Below are 24636 nucleotides of genomic sequence, written 5' to 3' on the forward strand. Positions count from 1 at the left end.
TCATCACAGCAAACCTAGCGAGTCATTAAACATTAGGGATCCCTCACTAAAATCAACTTTTGTGTACTATTTTTAATGCAACATTCTCATTGCCATCAAACTATAAAATATTACAACAATACCCAGACAAATAGGGAGTGCTCAATCCGCCTCCGGTCCAACCTCTCCTGCGCACAGACATCCAACTAATTAGAACAATTCAACAACAGGTTGCTTGTTGTGTGTTTTTTTTTATGTTTGACATGAAGTACAGATACGTCGTTTTGTTGTATAGAAGCTCGGGTTTTGTATGTGAATACGGGTGGAGTCACGATATATGAACTGGAAGTAAAGTGATCCACCGAAACATTAGGTGAACGTGTACAAATTTTCCATCGTCAGTATGATTCAGTGCAAACTACAACAATAGACCCGTGATAAAAACGAAAGCACCAAAACGTGTGAAAAAAAAAGTTCAAGGTAACGTCAAAAACTGAGACCCTTGCCTTCAAATTATACTGGCCCCCAAAAACCGATTCAATTGATAGGGCAATAAACACGACACCACAGGGAAACACCCCCTTTTAGATTATTTTCAGGTTATTTTATAATTTCTCCAGCCACCGTTGTCAAGTACATGACCTCAGTGTTACAAATAAAACCTAAACTCCTCATTCAGTTGGGGCGTCCACGTACGTGTGCGTCTTGACCAGCTGGTCTTGCCTCTTAACTTTCCATTGGACACCAATAATAAAGGCTAATTCAAGCCGTACATTAAAAACCGATAGCTTAGTAACGCCAACGATGTATTTGAGGGTTGTGGGTTGTTGAGGTGGGGCTTCCTACTTCGGATTTTTAACTGCATGTGCTCACACTTGCACTGTTACTTCACTTCAATTTAGAACGCTTTGGACGACCCCATCGAATTCCATCTGCTTAACCAACAATTCCAATGCCGAGTCATTTCTGAGATCGCAATCAGAATTCACCCCCGAGGTACAGAAAGGCTGATTTATTGATTTAATTTTTGAATGACGCCGCGATAGTTCTGCTTTCCTTGCGAATTCTGCGCAAATACCTCGATGCAACGCAGCTCAGACTGGACAGTTGATTCGACTCGTGACGTTTCTCAGCATTTCTCCACAATAAGTCCTGTTTGTTTTGTTTTAAACTCCACTCGACGTCAATTCTAATATCCTGGTACTATTGTTGTCGTTGTTATATAAAAAAACAATACCCCCCACCCCCAGTCTGCACTTGAGAAAGTAAACACCCTCCGGCCAAGTGCTTGGGTCAATGCCATGGCATTGTGACCTCTCTGCTTTGTAGCAATCTCACCTTGCGTTTTCGTGCAGGAAAAAGTCCATTATTTCAAAATGGCTAAGCGTTTCAATGAGGGGAAACACAAAAATTGCAATACACCTCTACTTTGTTATGCCTTAAGAGTGAACATAAGTCAGTTGCTATGTCTCTTTTGGAAGTAGTCGCTAGTTGTCTAGTTTCCGCCGGTGAGTTGCTAAGATACTGGTCCTTCTCTCGTGCGTCAAAGCAAATCAAAGCTGCCACATCCTAAAATGCATCGACAGGGCTGTGTGACTCTGTTTAATGCAAACAAAATGCTGGGAAAAAAAGCAAACTGTACGAAATTGAAATTGACACCGGATGCAAACGTGAGTTAAAATGCATTTCCCTGATTCATTTGTAATCACTGCTGGTGGTAAAGCTTTGAATATTCCCAAGTAACGAATACTGACGTTATTGTGACTCTTGACCTTTTGATGTACACAGCACACAATGCTCCGCACACATTAGCAGCTACTAATGGGTACTATACTAGTTTTGAGACAATCTTTGTTTTTTTAATTATGTTTTTGCACACGCATTTCTCTGTAAAAAGGGTGATATACTGTATGTGACATAAACTTCTGTGAATGTGACTAATTCACTTGCGCATCTCTGTTTTTCCTATATGAAAAGTAAAATTTGGACATAATTAAAATTCTGGAATGAGCACTCGCGTTCAGCAAATATCAAATTTACAGTAAAGCTTTTCATTTCCTTATTTACTGTACGCACCTGGTCTTGTCTTTTAAGGTCAAATTCTTCGCTTAACAGCCAAATGTTGTTTTGCCGATCAGAGTTCAAATTTCGTTTGGAAACCATTCAGTCTAAGGCTACTCTTCCACTGTCCAGTACTGGAGAGCTCAGTTTGCACATGACGCACACGTTTATAAACAACAACAATGGAGTACAACAAGGGTCCCCTGTGTATTTTCCTTCTTCTCGGCATAAAAATATTGTATTTTTGCAAGGTTTTTTTTGTGTTATTTTTTAAAATTGTATTTATTTATTTATTTATTTTGTAAATGTGTGAATTAGTCTTGTGGCTCATGATTTGATGTGGATCAGTGATTCTCAGTGTGGTACGAGTACCTCTACTGGTATGCGGTCTCCCTCTAGTGGTATGCGAAAGAATGACTGAATTCAATGTTTAGATGATGCATAATATTACCATGCCTGCAATTCATTTTTTTTTAATCCAGAACAGTACATTTCCATTTAATCATTTCAATATGTTTGTTTTCAAACACGACTGTATTTTAATATTGGTCATTATGGTGTTACTTGGAGAGCCAAGTGTAGTTTGAGGTGGTACTTGGTGTCAAAAGTTCGGCGCAGAGCCCGCATAAACATAATGTCGCTAAACCTTAAGCCGCTCCTGAAGTCTCCAAAGTATGATGCAGAATGTTCCAGCAAGGATTGTGTCACACTTTCCTCCCTCGCTGCCTTGTTGTCCCCCCTCAGGCTCGACAAGTTCTTCAGTGTCAGACCACTGGTTAATCCGCCTGACAGGAGAGAGCAAGAGAGGCAGCCTGGTGTCACGCTCGTCCACCAACTGCCCGTCTTCCGTTCCCGACTCCCCTGACTCTCCCGTCTTCCTGGAGAACACTCCTAAAGAGGAAGGAGGTGAGAGTGCCATGTGTTAGGTAGCGGGGAGGTGTTTACTGATGGGCATTTGTGTCTCCAGTGAGGCTTAGTTTTGGATCAATGTTGAATTGTTGAGCAAGTTGTGCTCAGGAAGGCTCTGGGTTGCATACAGCATCACTTTCTCTTCAAACTTCAAACTCTGCTCTGGATGTGTGGTGCGTTGTGGTAAATAATTCAAATAATATTCAAGAGCCAATAATGAATGCGAAGGATTTGTAATCAAGAATTAAAAAGTCACTGTTTGGTTTGGTTTTTAATTTGTCCCATTACTTTTGGACCCTTAAAAAGTGGGAACTATGCAACCTTGACCTGATTTGGATGTCCAGTTTATTTGTAGAGCCATTCATCACAAAAGAGTTTCAAAAGGCTTCACAGGCCCACAGTTGGCAATGGCTGATGACATCCCCTAATCTAAACCCCCCAATCGGGCAAGGAAAAACTTTATTTCCCCTCAATTGGGGAAAGGAGAAACCTTCAGCTTTCTGGGTCTCTGAGTCAGCAAAAGACCAGCATTTCGCGAGCATAGGTTTTGGGACAGACCGTACGGTACAACTAAGTCAAATACCCTCAAATTAAAGTGGAAATTCTGCAGTTGAAGCACATTTCAAATCCAATGTCGTGGTGTTTAGAAGCAAAAAGAGAAGAATTGTGTCCATGTAAATTCCACTGTAACACAGTTTCCAGTTGACTACCATTAAAGTGTATCTGTCAAAAATTCCCTTCTATTCAGATCGCTGTTCTACGTTTCTACCGAATCGCGGCTAGCCCCGGAGCTTCTAGTCCTTGCAGCCTCTCCGAGCTCGCGGCACAACACTGGCGAAAACAAGCATCCAGGGTTGTCTGAAACCAAACAATCTAACTCCAGGCGGATGTTTGATACATATCTGTTCAACGACTTGGCTCATCCAGTGCTGCGAGCCCTCACGCGTAAATACTTGCGCCGGATTTCCAGCTACCGGCACCACTACTGCTAACAGCACTAGGGCATCGAACTGCAGCTACATCTAGTACAAAACCAATTTACTTCACTCGTGTGGCGGCGTATCTGAAGCTCGCTTGCTCGTGACAAAGATTTTGGCTTCAAAATCAACCAAGCAAAATGGTTACTCTGAAAAAGTTGGTGGACTTGTAAGTCAAGGTACCGGGCACTGTATTTCAATAACGTCTCGAATTGGTGCTTGTACTAAAGTATTCTCCTCTCTGTTGTCACTGTTAAGGGGGCTTTGAGAGCAGAACTTTGGTGAGGAGTGTGAGCATGAGGGCACCCAACAAGAACAAGGACACCTTAAACAAGGTGCTACCCTTGCGGTGGTCGCTTGGTTCCAGAGACCGACGAAAACCTGACCCGTCGCCTCCAGACGTTCGAGACCCTGCGCCAGTAGAGCTGGTCCAGTATTTGGAGTCCGGTCGACGGCCTCGCTGCACCAAGGATCCGATAGAGTCGTTAATGAACGAACCTCGAAGCGTCAAGGAAGCGAACGGTGGCCGAGCGGTCAGATCCTCTAGTGTGGGAAGGATCAGTTGTGTGGGTAAAGCAGGAGATGAATCTAAACAAGTGCCAGAGGGCCAGAGGAGGCCATCAGATCAAACATCCAGCTTACGCCGCCGAAAAGAGAACCCGCCAAGAGAGGAAGGCAGTAGTAACACTCTTACAATGAGAAAAGACTCCAAGAGGCAGAGCTCCTCCAAAGCTCAGATGAAGCAAGCATCCAGTTCTGGTGTTCAAAGTAGCTCGAGCACCTCCAGCATTCTCGGCGGCACTCTCAGAAGACAGAAAGACGACCGAACGGACGGGGAACGCCGCGGTGCAAACGAAGGCGGTGCGAAGCCCAAGAGCCACGAGGGACTCCTGTCTTTTCTTAAAGGTAACTTCCTGAGAAGGGACAAGGACTCCAGGAGGTCCGAGGACGGCGGCAGAAGGTCCGGGCTGTGGTTGGCCAACGGAGCGGCCGGAGGCGAGCGGAGAAAGTCTCACGGCGAAGAACTCTCAAACGGGAAAGCGGGGCGAAGCTCGTCCGACATCAAGCGCTCGCAGAGCTCTTCCAGCCTCCCCGCCAGGACGGAGCAGAGCGCCCGCAGGACGGCGTCGCTGCAGCGCAACGGCACGTCGGCGCCCTCGACGCAGATCCGCAGCCCCACCGACCCGAAGACGTCTTACGGGAGCCTGCCGAGGCCTTGCTACAGCACCACTTCTCTGGGACGCAAAAAGAACGTTCCAGAGTCCAGCTTCTGACGAGGACGCCTCGAAGGGCCTTGAAGCTCTGTGAAATCAAAGCAATAGAGCACAATTATCGACTCAAATTAACTGGAATGGACCACACAAAGCTTCTACTCTTCGATACAAAGCGCAGAATGACATAATGTGGACTACTCGAAAAGTGCCTGAGCAACTTCTATGCAGTTGAGACAATGTGTTGTGTTGATATGTATTTTGAGCACTGGAAGCACACCGCACTGATAGCAGATCCACCGACCCAACACATATGTGTCTTATTATTATTTGAATCCACTTCATCCAAATTCTATTAGTGGAGTTTGCTCGCAATCACGACACACTGATTGTGTTTAATGAAGAGAATGTACAATGACTTTAATGCTGCTAATTGACCACGGCTATTTAACTTCAACTCCTTGTTGGTTCGACAAACGCTTTCATTCTCAAGTAGTGACGACGTTGGTTTGCATTCCCGAACAAACGATGGCGGGCATGTGTGCTTTATTTTAAGAATTGTCACTGTGTGTTAACGTCTTCAGGCGCAGCATATTCTTTCTTACGCCCTAATTCTCATACTTTTTGTCCACTTCTAAACACTTAACCTTCATGACTTTTATTAATTACACCACACGTTATACAGTGGAACCTCCATAGTAAACTTTTGGGGGATTCGAAAAACATTTCTCCCATATGGAATAATGGGAGTAAAAATTAAACCGGGCCAATCGTGAACTGTCCAAGCAATATTTTAAGACATGCATTTTTTCCCCCCACAGCGATAACCCATGAAGACAATGAAAGCGTTTCTTACACTAAGAAGTGTAAGAAACGCTGAAGCTATATGGACACATCACCTAACGCAAACACCTAACGCAAACACATTTTCAGAAAGAGACAGATAACTTACTTAATTTAATAATTTACTTGGTTGCTTAAATTCACACTTCATGGGCATTAAAATGTCAATTTTCCTCAATATGGCAAGGTACCAAAAAAAAACTAAACAAAAAAAAGACAAGTACCCCACTAATGTAAACTGTAAAAACAATTTTGCGTGACCTTTCACATGTAGCGGCTAGCCCATGCAGCTAATGTTAGCTAAGTCATCTCACTTCAGTTTTTCACTGAATCCTTCTTCATGCTGCTGCTGAACGTCTTTTAAGTGAATGATTTGTCCCATTAGAAGATGACTCATTGCTCAGAATGGCGAGGGTATTTTCACTGGGATAAAACTATTCGCTCGTCAAACGCTTGTCTACATGAAAAGCCCACGGAAGCAACTAATGGCTGTGGAGGCTGAATGACAGATTGCTAAACTTCCCCTTCTTTGAACTGCTGATTTGACAGCTGTCTCCGCTGTGCATGTGTGCCTCAAATGTCAAAGCTTGACAAATATGCCCCATTTTAGCTCACTCACCTTCAAGCTAACGAGCGGCCCGGCCATGTTTTTCCATCCGTGAATCATCGAACTACATTTATCAACCGCTACCATCATTGACGTCACTTCGCCAGAGGGAATTATTTGTTAAATGTGTTAGGTACTGCACGGTAACTAGTGGTTGGCCCGTCTGCCTCAGAGTTCTGATGTTTTGGGATTGAATGCGGGCCCCGGCCTTCATTCTGGGGAGTTTCTCCGGGTACTTCGGCTTCCTCCCAATTTCCAAAAACATTCACATTTGGTACATTGACAACACTAAATTGTCCACTGGTGTGATTGTGGTTGTGAATGCTTGTTTGTCTATATATGCAATGGGCTGGCAACCAGTCCGGGGTGTACACCGCTGCCCGTGTCTTGCTCCAAAGTCAACTGGGATAGGCTCCTGCTTACATGTGACCTGAATGAGAAGAATATATACATTAGATATTAGATATATACAGTGGTGATCCCAGTACGGTGATCCCTCGTTTTTCGCGGTTAATGGGGACCAGAACCCAACCGTGACTTTGTTCTCCCGTTACTGTACTGTCCTTTTTAATGACACCAAGTGACTAGAGGGACAAAAACTCATTCAGACTCCCAGCACAGCCTTTTTTGTTTTTGTTTCCCCTCCCCCTGTGTCAACATCCGCTGAAGCACTACAATCGCTCTCATAAAATTTTTCCAAATGCCTCCAGAGATGTGCAACCAATGGGACGCCGACTCATTGTTAGTGGAGTCAAACACCAAACCATCGCACTTTATTTTCTTGACAGTTGAAAGATGAGCACAAAATGGATGAAAGGTATGAAACAGTAGACAGAGGTGCCTGCAGATACAAATGACCTCACTTGGAAATTTTTCAAGATAGACCAATTGTTTTACTTTGACTTGCAAGCAAAAACCTGAGATACCAGCGCTGTTATGTTGGGAGTGAAGTCAACTCATTTCACAACAAGCAGCAGTTTGGCAGATAGTGAACAAACAAAAAAAGAGCCTTCAAGTTGTTAATTGCCACTCCCACTTGAGGTTTACATTGCCTTAGATAAGTCCCATTAGCTTAATGCTAACAAACAACGCAAAACGCAAATCGATAGGTGTGGTTTTAGAAGCAACAGGTATTTGACAGTAGACGGATAATATAGCAATACTTACAAGCATATATTCATTATCCTCTCCGAAAACAACAACTACAACTGCAACTTACTGAGGACCGTGAAACTGAATGAGATAAACTCGTACCTCAAGGCACCACTGAAAAAGGAACATCGAGTGAGCTTTCAGTACGTTTCCATAAGATTTGGAAATCGGTTAACCCAGTTCTGATGTTGGGGCTTCGAATCCGGGCTCCGGTTTTCCTGTGTGGAGTTGCCCAGTGCTTGCGTGGGTTTTCTCCAGGTTCTTTGGCTTCCTCCCACACTCCAAAAAAACATACATTAGTTTTCTTTAAGACTAAATTGTTTTTCGGTGTGAATGCTTGTTTGTCCATATGTGCAATGGGGCCGGCAACCAGTCCTGGGTGTACCCCGCCTCTCCCCCAAAGTCAGCTGGGTTAGGCTAATGCGGACCTGCGACCCGAATAAGGACAAGCGCTGTAAACAAGATATAGACTCTAACTCTAACGCTCTAACTGTTAGCACATCTGCCTCACAGTTCTGAGGACCGGGGTTCAAATCCCGGCCCCGCCTGTGTGGAGTTTGCATGTTCTCCCCGTGCCTGCGTGGGTTTTCTCCGGGCACTGCGGTTTCCTTCCACATCCCAAAAACATGCACGGTAGGTTGATTGAAGACTCTAAATTGCCTGTAGGTGTGAATGTGAGTGCGAATGGTGGTTCGTTTCTATGTGCCCTGCGATTGGCTGGCGACCAGTTCAGGGTGTACCCCACCTCCTGCCCAATGATAGCTGGGGATAGGCTGCGGCACTCCCGCGACCCTTGTGAGAATAAGCGGCTCGGAAAATGGATTATTCATTGCCAATTCCTATTCATTCTCGATAATTCCCATGAAAGTTGACTTTTACACGATAAAATTTGGCAGAATTTTGCAACTCTATTAATGGTCTTCATTGAAGTAAGTGAAATGGCCCCAGCAAAGTTCCCCACGTCCCCCAGTTAAGGATTGTACGCTTCACGTTGTTTACAAGCTGGGCACTTCTTTTGTAACACAAGCATTTAATATGCAAGATTTGTATTTTTAATTTTTTCCCCCCCTCATCATTCAAATTTGCTGTACATCATGTGTGCGGGGGAGATGTAATTAAATGTGGATGTGTAATTTAAAGCGTGAAGCTCTCTTGCCTGTACAGATCTTAGATTTGTCATTGACTGTGTGAGGATCACATTGAGTTGTACTGTATAACTTTATTTTTCCACTAATATGAATAAAAATATATGTATATTATTTCTCTTTGAATTTATTTATATATATTTGATTTTGTTCTGCCTCTTCTTCTGATGATGTATCTGCATCCAGTAGAGCTGCGTTCTGGCCAGTATGTTGCGGCACAACGTGGTGGCCTACAGTACAGGGGAAAATCCAAATTTACAATCAGAACTTGTTCAACTTGAGACTTTCAGGAGCTGATTTTTTGTTTTTGTTTTTTTAGCTTTCCGGGAGGCACCCAGGTGGCTTGTGTTCAGGTCCCCTAAAATCCTGGAAAAAAAATAAATACAATTCTTACCAGGGTACACGTCGTCCGTTTTCAAAAATGTGCCAATACAAGCATCTCCAAAACCAAACGTCGCATGTATTTCACGTACAAATCCTTGAAACTTTTATCCCCTTTGCTTTTACACAGTTGGAGCCCAAGAATCAATCTATAGAGCAACCTCGCTTAAAAGCCAGCCTTTCATCCTTTTCCTCTTTTTCCAGCACGACCTCTTCACTTTCTTGTTGGTCCGTGCACAGTTTGAGGCTGAAAAATGAATCGGATTTTCCGAAACTATTCCATCTCGTCCAGCTGTGTGCCTGTGTGGCAAATCTCCACCAGGAAAAAGGCATCCGAGTGACTATATTCATCGCTTTGGATAAAACACAAAGTTCAAATCAGTTTTTTTTTTTTTTTTTTTTTTTTTTCTTTACCAATCAAAACCAGCTGAAGTCAATATCTGCAACCACGAAGACAACCTTGCATCCTTTCACTATTTTTGTTATACTTTTACATTCTATGACATCACATCATGTTGAATGGTTTTATGATTCCTCGGTCAGGTGACTATAGAAATTATATAATAACCTTTTTTTCTTTTTCATTATTTGTGAGTGGACAATGTGGGATCATGTCTATTAAAAACTGAATCTGCTCAAAATGTTGACAAATGAATATTTATTTTATTCATTTAAACATTTGGTGTACAGTTGATGTAGTACTTTTGACTTTTTGCTGTATTTTTGCCACATTTTGTTCATATTTACTGTTTTGCACTTTGGGAGGCCAGCACAATAACTACACGTGTACAAAAGTTCCACTACGGTTGTCAAACTTTTTACCAGTACTACAAGACCAACATCACAATATAGAAGTTTCGTCATGATTAAAAAATAGACTGAGGCATTATTCCTAAAAAGTTACACTATATTGTTAGTATAGACTGCAAGTGTAATATTGTAACCCCGATTAACATTATGCTTAGTTTCAACATTAACACTGCGCTTAAATATGGAGGGGAAAAAACAACTTCATTAATTAATGACTCAAATCAAGCTAAATACAGCTGAACTGTACTTAACAAATGTACTATAGTGGATTAAAAAAAAAGTTTAACCCACTGTAACATTATGCACACTTTGAACATTTAATTCGGCGATTTCCAGTGCATATATATTGTGTTACAATAATACTTTATTACTTTATTATTATACTTTATTTAGAATTGCATACCTACCTATGGCTTAAAAAGGCCGTTCATTGAGTGCAATCAATGAAGGGCCAACAGCCTTACTGTCTCCTTTATTTCTCACCAGTTTCCTCTTTTTGTATATTATTATAATATAGCTACAGCAGCCAGGGCAATCGGCTTCTTGGTTGACAATCGCACCAATCGTCTTCCTCTCGCTCTCTTGCCTGGCAGCTCCATCCTCATCATCCTTCGACCAATACACTCACTATTTCTCCTCTGGACGTGTCCAAACCATCCAAGTCTGCTCTCTCTAACTTTGTCTCCAAAACATCGAACCTCGGCCGTCCCTCTGATGAGCTCATTTCTAATTTTATCCAACCCGGTCACTCCGAGAGCGAACCTCTACATCTTCATTTCCGCCACCTCCAGCTCTGCTTCCTGTTGTCTCTAATCCGTCCATCATGGCTGGACTCACCACTGTTTTATAAACTTTGGCCTTCATCCTAGCAGAGACTCTTCTGTCACATAACACACCTGACACCTTCCTCCACCCGTTCCAACCTGCTTGGACCCGTTTCTTCACTTCCTGACCACACTCACCATTGCTCTGGACGGTTGACCCCAAGTATTTCAAGTCCTCCACCCTTGCTATCTCTTCTCCCTGTAGCCTCACTCTTCTCCCACCACCCCTCTCATTCATGCACATATATTCTGTCTGACTTCAGCTAATCTTCATTCCTCTGCTTTCCAGTGCATGCCTCCATCTTTCTAACTGTTCCTCCACCTTTTCACTGCAGATCGCAATGTCATCTGCAAACATCCTGGTCCACGGGGATTCCAGTCTAACCTCATCTGTCAGCCTATCCATCACCACTGCAAAAAGGAAGGGGCTCAGGGCTGATCCCTGATGCCGTCCTACGTCCACCTTAAATTCGTCTGTCACACCTACAGCGCACCTCACCGCTGTTCTGCTGCCCTCGTACATGTCCTGTATTATTCTAACATACTTCTCTGCCACTCCAGACTTCCGCGTGCAGTACCACAGTTCCTCTCTGGGTACTCGGTCATAGGCTTTCTCTAGATCTACAAAGACACAATGTAGCTCCTTCTGACCTTCTCTCTACTTTTTCATCAACATCCTCAAGCCAAATAATGCATCTGTGGTACTCTTTCTAGACATGAAACCATACCTGCTCGCAAATACTCACTTCGGTCCTGAGTCTAGCCTCCACTACTTTTTCCCATAACTTCATCGTGTGGCTCATCAACTTTATTCCTCTATAGTTCCCACAGTTCTGCACATCACCCTTGTTCTTAAAAATGGGCACCAGCACACTTTTCCTCCATTCCTCATGCATCTTCTCACCCGCTAGAATTCTGCTGAACAAGCTGGTCAAAAACTCCACAGCCACCTCTCCTAGATGCTTCCATACCTCCACAGGAATGTCATCAGGACCAACTGCCTTTCCATTTTTCATCCTCTTTAATGCCTTTATAACTTCGCCCTTACTAATCATTGCCACTTCCTGGTCCACCACACTTGCCTCTTCTACTCTCCCTTCTCTCTCATTTTCCTCATTCATCCACTCCTCGAAGTATTCTTTCCATCTACCGAGCACACTACTTGCACGAGTCAACATATCCTTAATCACCCTAACCTGCTGCACATCCTTCCCATCTCTATCCCTCTGTCTGGCCAGCCTGTATAGATCCTTTTCTCCTTCTTTAGTATCCAACCTGGCATACATGTCATCATATGACTCTTGTTTGGCTTTTGCCACCTCTACCTTTGCCCTGTGTCGCATCTCAATGTATTCCTTTCCCCTCTCCTCAGTCCTCTCAATGTCCCACTTCTTCTGAGCTAACCTTTTTCCTTGTATGATTTCCTGTACTGTATGGTTCCACCACCAAGTCTCCTCTCCTTTCCTGCCAGAAGATACACCAAGTACTATTCTGCCTGCCTCTCTGATCACCTTGACTGCAGTGGTCCAGTCTTCTGGAAGCTCCTCCTGTCCACCGAGAACCTGTCTCACCTCTTCCCGAAAAGCTGCACAACACTCGTCCTGTCTTAGCTTCCACCCCATGGTTCTCTGCTCTGCCTTTGTCTTCCTAATTTTTCTCCCCACCACCAGAGTCATCTTACACACCACCATCCTATGCTGTCTAGCCACACTCTCCCCTACCACTACCTTACAGTCGGTAACCTCCTTCAGATGACATCGTCTGCACAAGATGTAATCCACCTGCGTGCTTCTACCTCCGCTCTTGTAGGTCACCCTATGTTCCTGCCTCTTCTGGAAAAAAGTGTTCACTACAGTCATTTGCATCCTTGTTGCAAAGTCTACCACCATCTGTCCCTCCAAGTTCCTTTCCTGGATGCCGTACTTACGCATCACTTCTTCGTCACCCCTATTTCCTTCACCAACATGTCCATTACAATCTGCACCAATCACGACTCTCTCTCTGTCCGGGATGCTCAGAACTACTTCGTCTAGCTCCTTCCAGAATTTCTCTTTGACCTCTAGGTCACATCCTACCTGTGGGGCACAGCCGCTCATCACATTACACATAACACCCTCAATTTCAAGTTTCAGCCTAATCACTCGATCTGATACTCTTTTCACCTCCAAGACATTCTTAGCCAACTCTTCTTTTAAAATAAGCCCGACTCATTTCTCTTCCCATCTACACCATGGTAAAATAATTTCAACCCAGCCCCTAAACTTCTGGCCTTACTTCCTTTCCACCTGGTCTCCTGGACACACAATATATCAACCTTTCTCGTAATCATCATGTCAACCAACTTCTGAGATTTTCCTGTCATAGTCCCAACATTCAAAGTCCTCACGTTCAGTTGTAGGCTCTGTGCTTTCCTCTTCTCTTTCTGCCGAAGAGCCCGCTTTCCATCTCTTCTTCTTCGACTTCGACCAACAGTCGCTGAATTTCCACCGGCGCCCTGCAGGTTAACGGCACCGGACGTTGTTAACCCGTTGTTAACCCGGGCCACGACCGATCCGGTATGGAATTCTTTGGATGTACGCTCAGATTTGTTTGGCAAAGTTTTAAGCCGGATGCCCTTCCTGACGCAACCCTCTGCATTTATCCGGGCTTGGGACCGGCCTACACTTTGCACTGGCGTGTGCCCCCCAAAGGGCTGCATTCCTTGGCTCCATGAAGGTTGGAAATCACTGGATTAGACCCACACAAAAAGATAATGTAAAATGGTGACAAATTTGTAATATTACGCAATAAATGTCATTTTGATTTGAAAAAGTTTGTTTTACAAAAATTGTCAAAATTTTATGTGAAAGTCAAAATGTTATTCAAACTCAAATACAACATTCTACGTCACTGCCACTGACTGCTCAAGAGACCTGTCATATATTAATTCTGTAACATTATTTGTTGAAAAAAAATTACATTGCAACTTTCGTGTCATAAACTACAAATATTCTTCTATTTTATGCCTTATATCTTTCAAAATTACATACTTGTAGCATTTTTTTTCTTTCTTTCCATGGTGGCCCTAATTCTCCTCAGTGAGATTTGCAGTGTTTTGTAATGATTTGAAAGTATTGTTATGCAAATACGAGACAAACAAAACAATGCACCACCACGAGGACCTGGATAAACATTGATGGAAATATATTCAAAGCAATCTTGTTGATGAGGCATTTTAGATAATGTAGTATTCAATATACTTTCTGTCCAACACCCTATTGTTAGCATAATTTCTTTCCATGCAGGACCGTAATAAATCAGTTTAAGACAAACACTGATCATGTTTTATCCAAATGAGTGCGCTGTCATTGAATGGCTAACAATACAGAGTGCTGTTTGCCTTTCTCCCAAAGAATAGACTCCAGCTCACCTTGACTAAGGTAGGAAAAATGGATGAATGGATCTTTAGCGATAGTTTTCTATGGGGGAAGCGTGGTTGCTTCACGGCGGCGCAACACTCGAAGGCATCTCCCTTGCTGCTGGCTCCAGGTGAGCCCCTTCGGGCACAATCCTCATGCTCACGCTGCCGGCGGTGCTGGAGTTGACGTTGAACTTCCTGTCGGCCGGCCGCACGGCTCGGAGGAACTGCCTCTTGAAGGTCTCGCTAAGGACGATGCAGAGGAAGGGGTTGATGCAGCTGTTGGCGTAGCCCATGCTGATGGCGATGTTGTAGGCGTAGGAGAAAGCCACGCTGGGGTTCTGCACGCCCAGGTGGACCAGCTGCAGGATGTAGTAGGGGGCCCAGCAGATGAAAAAGGCCAAGCATATGGCCACCGCCATGCGCGTCACGTTCCTGACGCGGAACCTCAGGCTCCTCTGGGGCAGCGGGGCCACACTGGTGGACATGTGCTGCAGGATCTTGAAGAACACCCTGCAGATGATGGCGAGAGGGATGGCGAAGGCTAGGAAGAACTGGTACAGCGTGAACCAGTACGTGTTGGTGACGGGGTCGGGCAGGAGCAAGGCGCAGGCCACCAGTCCGCCGGGTAGGGGCATGAGGCCGGCGTACATCCACACGGGGATGATGGTGATGAGCGACAGAGCCCAGACGACGGCGATGACGAGGGAGGCCGCGCACGGCGTGCGGATGTAGTTGAAGCGGATGGGATGTACCGTGGCCACGTAGCGGTCCAGCGTCATGGCCGTGAGGATGTACGTGCTCACAATCTGACTGTTGGAGTCCAGCGCCGTGATGACCGTGCACATGGTGGCCCCGAAGCGCCACATGCCGTTGCCTAGCAACTGGTGGATCAGGAATGGCATTCCGAGCAGGAAAAGCACGTCCACGATCGATAAGTTGAGGATGAAGACATCCGGGACGGTTTGCTTGGCGCAACACTTAGTTTTCTTCATGATGGTGTAGATGACGATGCCGTTGCCCAGGATGCCGAACAGGAAGATGACGCCGAAGATGACCAGCAGGATGGTGCTGCAGTGAGTAGGACTGTCCACAGCTGGAGACACAACAAAGCAGCGGATAGGACAAACGCGCTCATTGGAACGGAAATTTTACCGGAATGGGCTGCTACATGTGATCGCTAGGAGTGGGTATTGATAAGAATTTAGCGATTCTGATTTCATTCAGGCCAAAAATGAGAGCGATTTACCGAAAGGTAATGTGACTGTGGACGAGAATAGCAGCCATGTGGTGGTTAACCGTAACCCAACAATTGGCCCCAATTTTTGCATTTTCCCTCCCTTGAAATCAAAGTCAGCAAAGGACCGAGTGTCTATTTATCGAAGATTATCCTGGTTGATTATCCTGTTTTGCCAAATCTTCAAGTCTTTTGTGAAATTTTCCACTGCCTCCTGAAAAGCTCAATACACCACCTACCTCCGCACACCTCCCACAATTTGAAGGCAACTGTTGGGAAAGCGCAGTTACCTTGGTTGTTTAAGCAAGTGCGGAGCACACCAACTGATTTGAGGCTATTGAACCTGAAGCAACGCGAAGAGGAGTAGAGCGAGAGTAGCCAGCTGGGTGTCCACCGCGAAGCAGTGGAAAAGAAAATCACATTTGCGGAAAATGCCAAGGGGAAGTAAGTGATGAAGAGGCCCCAATACAGAGGCTTGGGGAACTCCTGCAATAAATGAAGAGGGGGTTACATTTAAAAGATTTCAACTATGGGGCTAATGAAGGAGATCATACTGAGGAGCATCGGGTGTGAAGTGGTGTTAAACAACTGGTAAGCATTCAGGGCCAACGAGGCCTTCTCTGGTGGTCTAAACACTATCAGAAGCTCTGACCTAAATTTAGAACTAAAATTCCAATATTTGTTCCATGAAATGGTATTTATTTATTCTCAACAGTCCATTCTCTTTATTTCCTAGCATTTTTCTTGGCTGCGCTGCTTTTAATGTGTTGATTGTTTGTCCAATCAGATTTCAGACTCTGTGCTGCTATGTCAATCTCATCAGAATCACTAGCGCTTTCCAATGTAATTTAAACTATATTGGCTGCTGGACAGTTTTCTTTCCTCAATCATATCTAAAATATGTTCTCACAGGCTTGAACAAAAGTTGATTCTGAATTGCTCTGGATGGTGGACATGGCACAGTTGCATGCTGTTATACTGTGTTTTTGTGTCTCATTGAGTCTTTAATTCGATAATCGTGTCGTGATTAGAGAGAGAAAGCGGGAGACAGAGAACTGGAGAGATGGGGCGAAAGTCCCTGAAATTACTGGGATCAGGTTTTTTTTCAACATTGCAGTGACAGGCCTGTAATTTCGAATGCACAGTTCCAGTGGTAAGAGTCGGTTGAACAATGAAGCAGAAAAGCAAAGGCGGGATTTGAACAGGGTTGTTGGCAGCAACTCAAGCTGACGCGATCGGATTTTCGAATGAGGTCGGATATTACAGGGGAATCAGTCAGTTGGAAACAAACTAAGAGTAGTTCTGCTATATCTGACGTCAAGAACAAAAGTGCACAAGATGGACACAAAAGTCACATCAATGAAGATAAACTTACCACACGCAACAAAAAAGATGTGATACGGATGGTGATGTTTCTCTTCTATATTAGGGATGTTGTGATGCAGCTGTAGGAAAATGAAAGCATGTTTGTTTGTTTGGTTTTTTTAGATGGAAAGAAAGACAAAACATGCTTGAACGATACGAAAAACAAAAAAATAACTGGTTGTTCACCCACCTAATGTTGCATTGATGTATCCTAGAGAGAAATTGGACTCATTGAGGAAATCCATCGCTGATCTCCCAAGTGTGAGCGCGCTACACCAGGTAAGATAAAGAAAATGTCAAAGAAAAATGCAGTTCATACACAGGAGTCGTTTCTCATAGTTAATCCAAGAGCTCAGTTGGAGTTGCGGCGAGGACTCAAAGGATGAGGCTGCTCGGTGCTCACACATTGCCTCGCTCTCTCTTTCTCGCGCCCTCGCTTGCTCTCTTTCAGAACCGCCCAGTGGCGCTGTTGTCTCTGCACACGCACGCCCGATGAAAATCAGATTCAAGACTTTTTTTTCTTTTTTTTTTTTAAATGAACAAAGTATGAATCACATAAAAAAAAACGAGAAGTAGCTTGAAGTTCTCCTCATTCACATTCGAATCATCACAAAATCTTCTTCCTTTCCGTTCATACAATGTGTTGAATGATCCAAGTATTCCGACACCGTGTTGCTCAATTGCTAAAACGCATTTTGTTCACAATGGGAATGCATTTTTCAAAACAAAATTCCTGTATAAAAGTACCTAACTATAAAAAAGTATGCACATTTCATACACAAGGTAACTCAATGTGCTTTACATGATTAAAAGCATTTGGAAACAAATAGCAAAAAAACATTTAAGGATAAGAAAGGACAGAAAAATGAAAGACAGATTAAAAGCATTTTAAAACAAAGAGACTAAAATTACTAAAAACGTACAGTCCAAGAAAGATAATTTCAAAAAAAAGAGGACAATTCTCAATCATAAACATGAGAAAAAGAGTGTTTTTTAACCTGGACTTAAAAACATTGACAGTGGGGACTCACTTGACTTCTGTTGGCAATTTATTCCATTATTTGTGTGCAGCATAATAGCTAAATGCTGCTTCACCATGTTTGTTTTGGACTCTGTGCTCCACTATCTGACCTGAGTCTGTAGATCTCAAAGCCTCACTGGGTTTATATTCCATTCGCATTTCTTTTATGTATTCAGAACCTAACCCATTCAGAAATGTGTAGACCAGTAGCAGAACATTAAAGTCAATTCTATAGCTGACTGGGAGTCAGAGTAGAGACTTTAGAATTAGAGTAATATGCTCTGATCCCTTCATTCTGGTCCGAAACCTGATCTGCAGCGTTCTGAATGAGATACAGCTGTTTAATGTTTTTTTTGGGGGGGGGGGGGGGTGACCATTCAGAAGACCATTACAATAGTCAAGTCTACTTGAGATAAAAGCACGGATGAGTTTCACCTGGTCTGCTTGGAACATGCAAGCCTTCTCTCTGGATATGTTCTTCAGCTTGTAGAAGGCTGTTTTAATGATTGATTTGATAGGACTACTGAAATCTATCAGCACATCAAGGTTTCGGACTTGGTCTGTACCTCAGCTTTATGTTTAAAAAGAAAACTGGCCCGAATTTCACTGTCAGTCAATTTGTGCGTAAATTGAGACAATTTCAGTATCCATACACTTTGTGACAATTTTGTTTTGTGGTGTGCCATGTGATTTTTTTAAGGTTGGCAAACACTGATTTAGACACACCACCAGTTTCCTTGTCTTCTGTTAAGCAATGCTTTTAATTATACATCTGGCATGTGGTGAACAGGTCCATGATTTCTCCTTCCTCTTTATCAGCAGAGACATTTTTTTCTCCCTGTCCCCAAATGAAAGCCCATCCATCATACTTTGTCACTATCTCGGCTTAATTCCTGAATGTTTAGCGCTTATCTTGAGACTTGTTACTTACGATTGCTACGTCTTTTCACCACTGCGCACCACAAATAAGAATCACCTCCTTTCACTAAAAGTGAAGTGTTGGGCAAGTTACATACAAAATGTATTGGAGTGCATTTGCCTTAACCCTATTGTCGAATCATATGAAACTATTTTAAGTATATTACAAATTATGCCCAGCGTCTAAATCGTCACATTGCCCCTAAAATGATCACTGTGGTTGGCCAGTGTGTTGGGGAGCAATGAACTTGCCTCCATTGTCGTTTGATTTATCAGTCACTCTTCTCAACAAAACCCAGATTTGATTTTAAACCAGAGGATGTGATTTAGAGTCAAGGGTTCAAGATCATTAGGTTTTTTTTTTTTGGGGGGGGGGGGGGGGGGGGGGGTTTGCAGTTCTTCATAGTCCATAGTTTGCTGATGAAGTGTTGAGTTCAACAGCTTTCTGACCATACGAATACCTCTTTCCCAGTCTCAGGCACGAAATTGCCGTAGCCGTTCTCACTAGCGTCAATGTATTTGGACATCTTTGGGTTTTATGTATGTATCTAAAATCTTTGGGTTTTATGTATCTCATCATGCTGAACGTGCGCAAACGTTTTGGATTTTCTCGCCACCTTATTAATTGCTCTGGCCATAGAATCGTTATATATTCCGCTTAAATCACAGCCATCAAAAAATGGAACCCAGAGAGGTGGTCGGGTACATGAAGTGTCTTTGTACCCGGATGATCTATTAATGTATCTGACCCCATTTTAAGTGTACCACACATTGTCCGCATTTTAAGGAGTTTTGGCTCATTTTTTGGATAGAAACTAATGTGATTCATTTTCAGGAGGAGGGCAGGCGTTACAGCAAGTTGTCAACTGAAAAAATAGCAATAAAAATACCAACGACATCAATGAATTGATTTGCGTCAGCCACAAAAATTCTGAGCTCGTTCATCCCCCCCGAGTGGACTGTCTCATGCTTATTAAAAACGTATGCTGATGACAGGATGAAACGGAGGCTTAGCAACATCACTTAAAATGCGTGAGAAGTCTCACTCCTGTGTTGCGCTTGCGTCAACGTGCGCGTGTGCTTTGTCTTTGTCGGCCAAGATTTCTATCAGGCAGAAGTTTCCCCCCAGTGAACAAAAAGTAATATTAAACAGATCGCGCGTTCCGTGCAACACACTTGATATGAACATTTTATTTCAAATTAGCCATTATGTGTCACACGCGCGATTATCAGCAACACACACACACACACACACACAAGGCTGTTCACATTTCCCTTGTAATGCCACACACACACATTTTTTTGATTTTGCAACGCCTTTTATTCTGATTGCCATTCATTTTCATCTGATGAGTACAGTAAGTGTATAGTTTTGTGTGTGTATATATGTGGAAATTGTGCATATATTATATCCTGTAATCCCCTGCTGTATCGTGGTTCATGGTCCCGCTATATCGCAGATTTGTTTTTTTTTTTTTTTTTTTTTTGTTTTTGTAAGTGTTAACACAGTTAATAGTCTATCTTTTTAAACTGTCTGTAAAATTATTATTATTATTTTTTCCCCCACTTATTGTGGTTAGGGTTAGTCTGGAACGTAATCCCAGCAATGGCGTTTGGAATTATTGTATATCAGATTACACTTCTTGATGGATAATTTATGTTAGGTAATAATGAAGGAGTATGTTTTGAATAATTTTTTTCACTTCAGCCTACCGATACTTCTTCATACCAGTATCCTAAACATGGCGATTCAGTACGGGATAGTTATAGTGTAATTGATTTTTTTTTTTTTTTTTTTGTTCTGCATGTTCGAAATAAAACATTGAATCAATCGTTCATTATAAGCGCTGAATTAAAATGTCTGCCTCTGCAGTGACAATAATGCTAAATGTAGATGGATTATACAGAGAGTTGCTTCTTTGGGTGGATGAGTCTTTGCCTGGAAACAAGAAAAATTCCCAAAACTTTTAACATTCATCCCCACACATATCGAATTAAGATTTAGAAGTGTTGCCACTCTGCAGGATTGTAATTATTTTTAGCGGTTCTGAAAATGTACCATCCAAACCTTCCAAATGGCTGGAAGCGCGTCAATTGTGCCTGCTTACATGTTATAAAAATACAAATAAAATGCAGCAGCCGTGAATAGAAACGCTCATAACATAAGTCTGGGATGAAAGCAAGCGATGCCTCGGAGCTGAAGATCAGGCCTCATTCCATTTCATTTCACTTGATGGTTGTCAGGTGCCGATTCTAGGATCAGAGGTTTAAGACTTGACCCCACAAAAATATTTAAATTCAATGTATGTGTCAGAACTAGTCATACGGCACTCTGATTAATATTGCATTTGTGGAATGAGAATTAAAAGATATTCAATCGACGTAAGAGAGGCGCCATGTTGGCCGAAAGTGATGTCAAAGTGCCACGTGTGAGTTGTCAGCCACCGGAGCGCACTCTACTTGTGTCATTACTGTATATTTTTATCAAGTGCAGTATTATGGAGTGCCTTCCTCATTAAAAATACATCTGACAACAATTTTTGTTGTTCTTTGGAGAAAGGCTGGAACTGATTAAAGGCATTTCCATTTATTTCACCGGCAACGATTTCATCTGGTATCTCGAGACGCCACTGTATGTATTGACTGATCGTCTGATCTCTGGATCGTTGTGACCCAAAGCCCAGATCCTCGAAGCTGACTCTTGTCTCGATCAGCCGCCGATGTCCCTGACGTGTGCCTTGCTAGCGGTTCAAATGTCACATTTGTTCAGGTTCAACCCGCATCGCCTCTTGCCAGAGAGTCCCAATTGAAATGTGACATTTACCTCACAGTTCAGTTTGGACTAAGATGGATAAAGGTCAATCTGGAAATCAATGTCATTGAATGCTCTTGTGCTCTTGCATCGTGTGCAACTCGAGATTGGAGATTAAAATAAAAGTCAATGGTAAACTGCTGAAGAATTTGATGTTTGTCCATGCACAATGAGGAAATACTGTAAGGTATCTGATTTATATATACATATATATATATATATATATATATATATATATATATATATATATATATTATTAACAGATTTCATTGTATAAAAACTCCCAACACAAAACCGCATTGTTTGTTTGCGTTCTTCTTCCCTGAATATTTTTTTGGAGCACAATTTCTGCTTGATAATCACGGGCTGGGAGGATAAGGATAAACAACTCCTGGCAGTGATGCATGCGCTTGCATCAGTCTCACAGGATTCAAAGTGAAAATTCAGAGTGGCTCGCACCTTCCTCCACTTGCATCCGCTACAGGGGCTCCTCGGTTTACGCTGATCCTGACATACAAAGTTCATATAACAAATATACAAATGAAAGCGCCTTCATTATGGACACAAACATGTTTTCCCTAACAATGAATGGCTTTGGGGCCTTTTCTACAGGCTGTCTGTGTACCGCTGGCATGTAGACAAGTCCCGCTCTATGTGTGCTGACACCACCAAAATTTCAGTTTCAATTAAACACATTCACTGCCATTGACGGCTTTAGAAGTCAAATATCCATGTTAACTGGGAAGGCTGGCAGTGGATTTAAGTATGCATTCCCTCACAGCAGGAACCGACCCCGTCCGCGCAAGCTTCACATACACAATGGATAGGCTAGTCGTCGTCCCACTGAGCTGTGCCAAGTGAACTGTGGCTTGCGGCCATACTGGAATGAGACCGCCTCATCTCGTCCGATCTTGGAAAGGGTCGCAACAGTATGGGGGCCACAAATAACCTAGCTCTAATCAATTCTACTTTGTGATTCAGACAACACAGAGTAAATGTATTTGATTTGGCCGATTCCGGTCCCAAATGTATTGCGAATTCTTCTCAGCTCACTAGCCACAGCACCTGCACCATCTAATCCAATCCAATCCGACGGCTATGTGCTTTTACAATACAAATGATGCTTGACACTGTCAGAAAGGGATTTATTTGACACTGTGTTTATGACCGTTGTGGCGTAGAACTACGCTGTACCATGCTGACAGCTGTTTCTAATATTTTGCCCCTCTCACATAGCAAAATGAAGTAAGGTTTTATGCAAATAATATGTTTTAGGGTCTAACCACGGCCCTCATAAAATCTGTATTAACTGGACCGTTTTCAGTATCGTCAACCGCACCACTGCAAGATACAACCAAAATATTGTTAAATTAATACCGCTGACAGTGTCTATCAAAACTGACCATTATCTTTGTAAAGAACCGAACACCACCTTTATTGTCACTGATATACACTTAATGCTACAACGCAAGAAAATTAGCTTGGCATCTGTGTTAGATGCGAAGAATTACTGTAGATTATTGTTGATGTACTGAATATCAGTACTTTGTGGATAGTAATTATGTCTCTACCATTTGTCTTTTACAAAGGTGTTGGATTTATCTTGCCCAACATTATAAAAAATAGACACAAAAGGAATGAAGACGCTGGTTTCTTTTTCTCATGAGGAGGGCGCATGGGAGATTGTTCAGATTACAGCCTCTCAACACGCTCTAAACAATCTCTCCCGTCGCTCCTGCATTTATTTGAAAATAGGGAGGTTTCTAAGTTTACAAGACACAACACACTAAGGGGAGGGTTTCAAGGTGAAAACATGGCACCAACACCTGCCACGTCCCGGCCACGTCCTTCTCTCAGATGATTCCTGCTGAGTCATCTTCTTGAAGGCGAGACATCTTTCTTTCTAAACATTGTCCATAATACTAATGCAAGCTAAGCAAATAAATGATAACTTCTACAATATATCCAACATTTCCCTCCTGTTTATCAAGTATTTGCACAAATTCTCATATCATCTTACAGTCACTTCATTTCGATTTTTTAACTGTCGAATCATTTTTATGAAACAAATACATTTATACTCAGAGTAAGTTTGTCATACATGAATGTTGTAGTTTAAACATCGTAATCATCTGAATCAGGAAACAAATCAGTTAAAGCAAAATCATCATCATCATCATTGTCTTTATCATCAAACAGTAATGGATACATCAGCTCCATACGGTTCTCCATGGGGGTTATGGCTGTGGTGATTAATTTACTGATTAAAGCCCGAATGCATGGGATACAACAACATCCACAAAATGTCAGAATGGCTGCAAAAACAGCAATTGATATCAATATTGGTGAAATTAGGGTTTTGTATTTACCAAAAACGTCCATCCAGCTGTCCCACAAGGAGTGTTGATTGAGGGTCCGTAGACCATCGATGGCTCTGGTCAAACTGCCACCTGAAGCAGTATTGTTTGTTCTCCAAACATACCGCAAACACCTCCCTCTCTTGCGAGGAGCATGTCGACAGCTATGCGGTTTTGGAACGTCCTTGAACTGCTCATGCACAGCTTCCAACCCACTCTGAGTCCAATTTCCTAATCTCTGTACATTGAAGTGGATATAGTTTATCCCATCAACATTTTTATTAATCGTACACCACCAGCATATGAAGTATTCAAATCCTCTTGCAACTTGGTCAGCTAATTTGTATTGATTAGGAACCCCACGAGGAACACCTATGGCGTTGATGTATATTTTATGTTGGATAATTTTGCCTCTGCCAGGATAAATAATTTTTTTGTCTATGTTCTAGAAAAAAATGGCTCTGGGATAGTGACTCACATATTTAAAGTGAAATAACTTAAATGTTAAATCTATTTAGCCGCAAGTCAATCATTTTTTTAACTTTTCATGGAATGGAGTCTCAATAAATTATTAAAAATAAATAGATGGTCACATCACGTTCCTTAAGTATTGTATTATTTTACATATAT

At 42.7% G+C, this 24636-nt stretch overlaps 2 protein-coding genes across 3 annotated transcripts in view; one reads left to right on the top strand and one right to left on the bottom strand.

Moving 5' to 3' along the window:
- Positions 1 to 8998, top strand: part of usp43a (ubiquitin specific peptidase 43a) — a 69746-nt gene extending 60748 nt beyond the window's left edge. For both annotated transcript variants that reach the window (XM_061679469.1, XM_061679470.1), the window contains 2 exons: positions 2785 to 2946; positions 4185 to 8998. In XM_061679469.1, the coding sequence (XP_061535453.1) occupies positions 2785 to 2946; positions 4185 to 5200 (1178 nt within the window). In that variant the 3' untranslated portion in view covers positions 5201 to 8998. The remainder of the gene's footprint in view (positions 1 to 2784; positions 2947 to 4184) is intronic.
- A 4571-nt stretch (positions 8999 to 13569) lies between these two features.
- Positions 13570 to 17146, bottom strand: mchr1a (melanin-concentrating hormone receptor 1a). The gene is made up of 3 exons (XM_061680302.1): positions 17089 to 17146; positions 14309 to 15392; positions 13570 to 13625 (listed from the first exon to the last, which is right to left on the bottom strand). Exons 1-2 carry the CDS (start codon positions 17141 to 17143, stop codon positions 14380 to 14382), a joined length of 1068 nt encoding a protein of 355 aa, XP_061536286.1. The 5' UTR covers positions 17144 to 17146; the 3' UTR covers positions 13570 to 13625; positions 14309 to 14379.
- Positions 17147 to 24636: the final 7490 nt, after the last annotated feature.

The sequence above is a fragment of the Phycodurus eques genome, chromosome 6 (assembly GCF_024500275.1).
Source record: "Phycodurus eques isolate BA_2022a chromosome 6, UOR_Pequ_1.1, whole genome shotgun sequence".
Lineage (NCBI taxonomy): Eukaryota > Metazoa > Chordata > Actinopteri > Syngnathiformes > Syngnathidae > Phycodurus > Phycodurus eques.

What these genes read in the sequence shown, in the direction of transcription:
- mchr1a (XM_061680302.1), bottom strand. Translation starts at nt 17,143, where the DNA reads ATGGATTTCCTCAATGAGTCCAATTTCTCTCTAGGATACATCAATGCA. An exon ending in ATACATCAATGCAACATTAG is followed by an intron (nt 15,393 to 17,088) that starts GTGGGTGAACAA and finishes TTGTGTCTCCAG; the next exon opens with CTGTGGACAGTCCTACTCAC.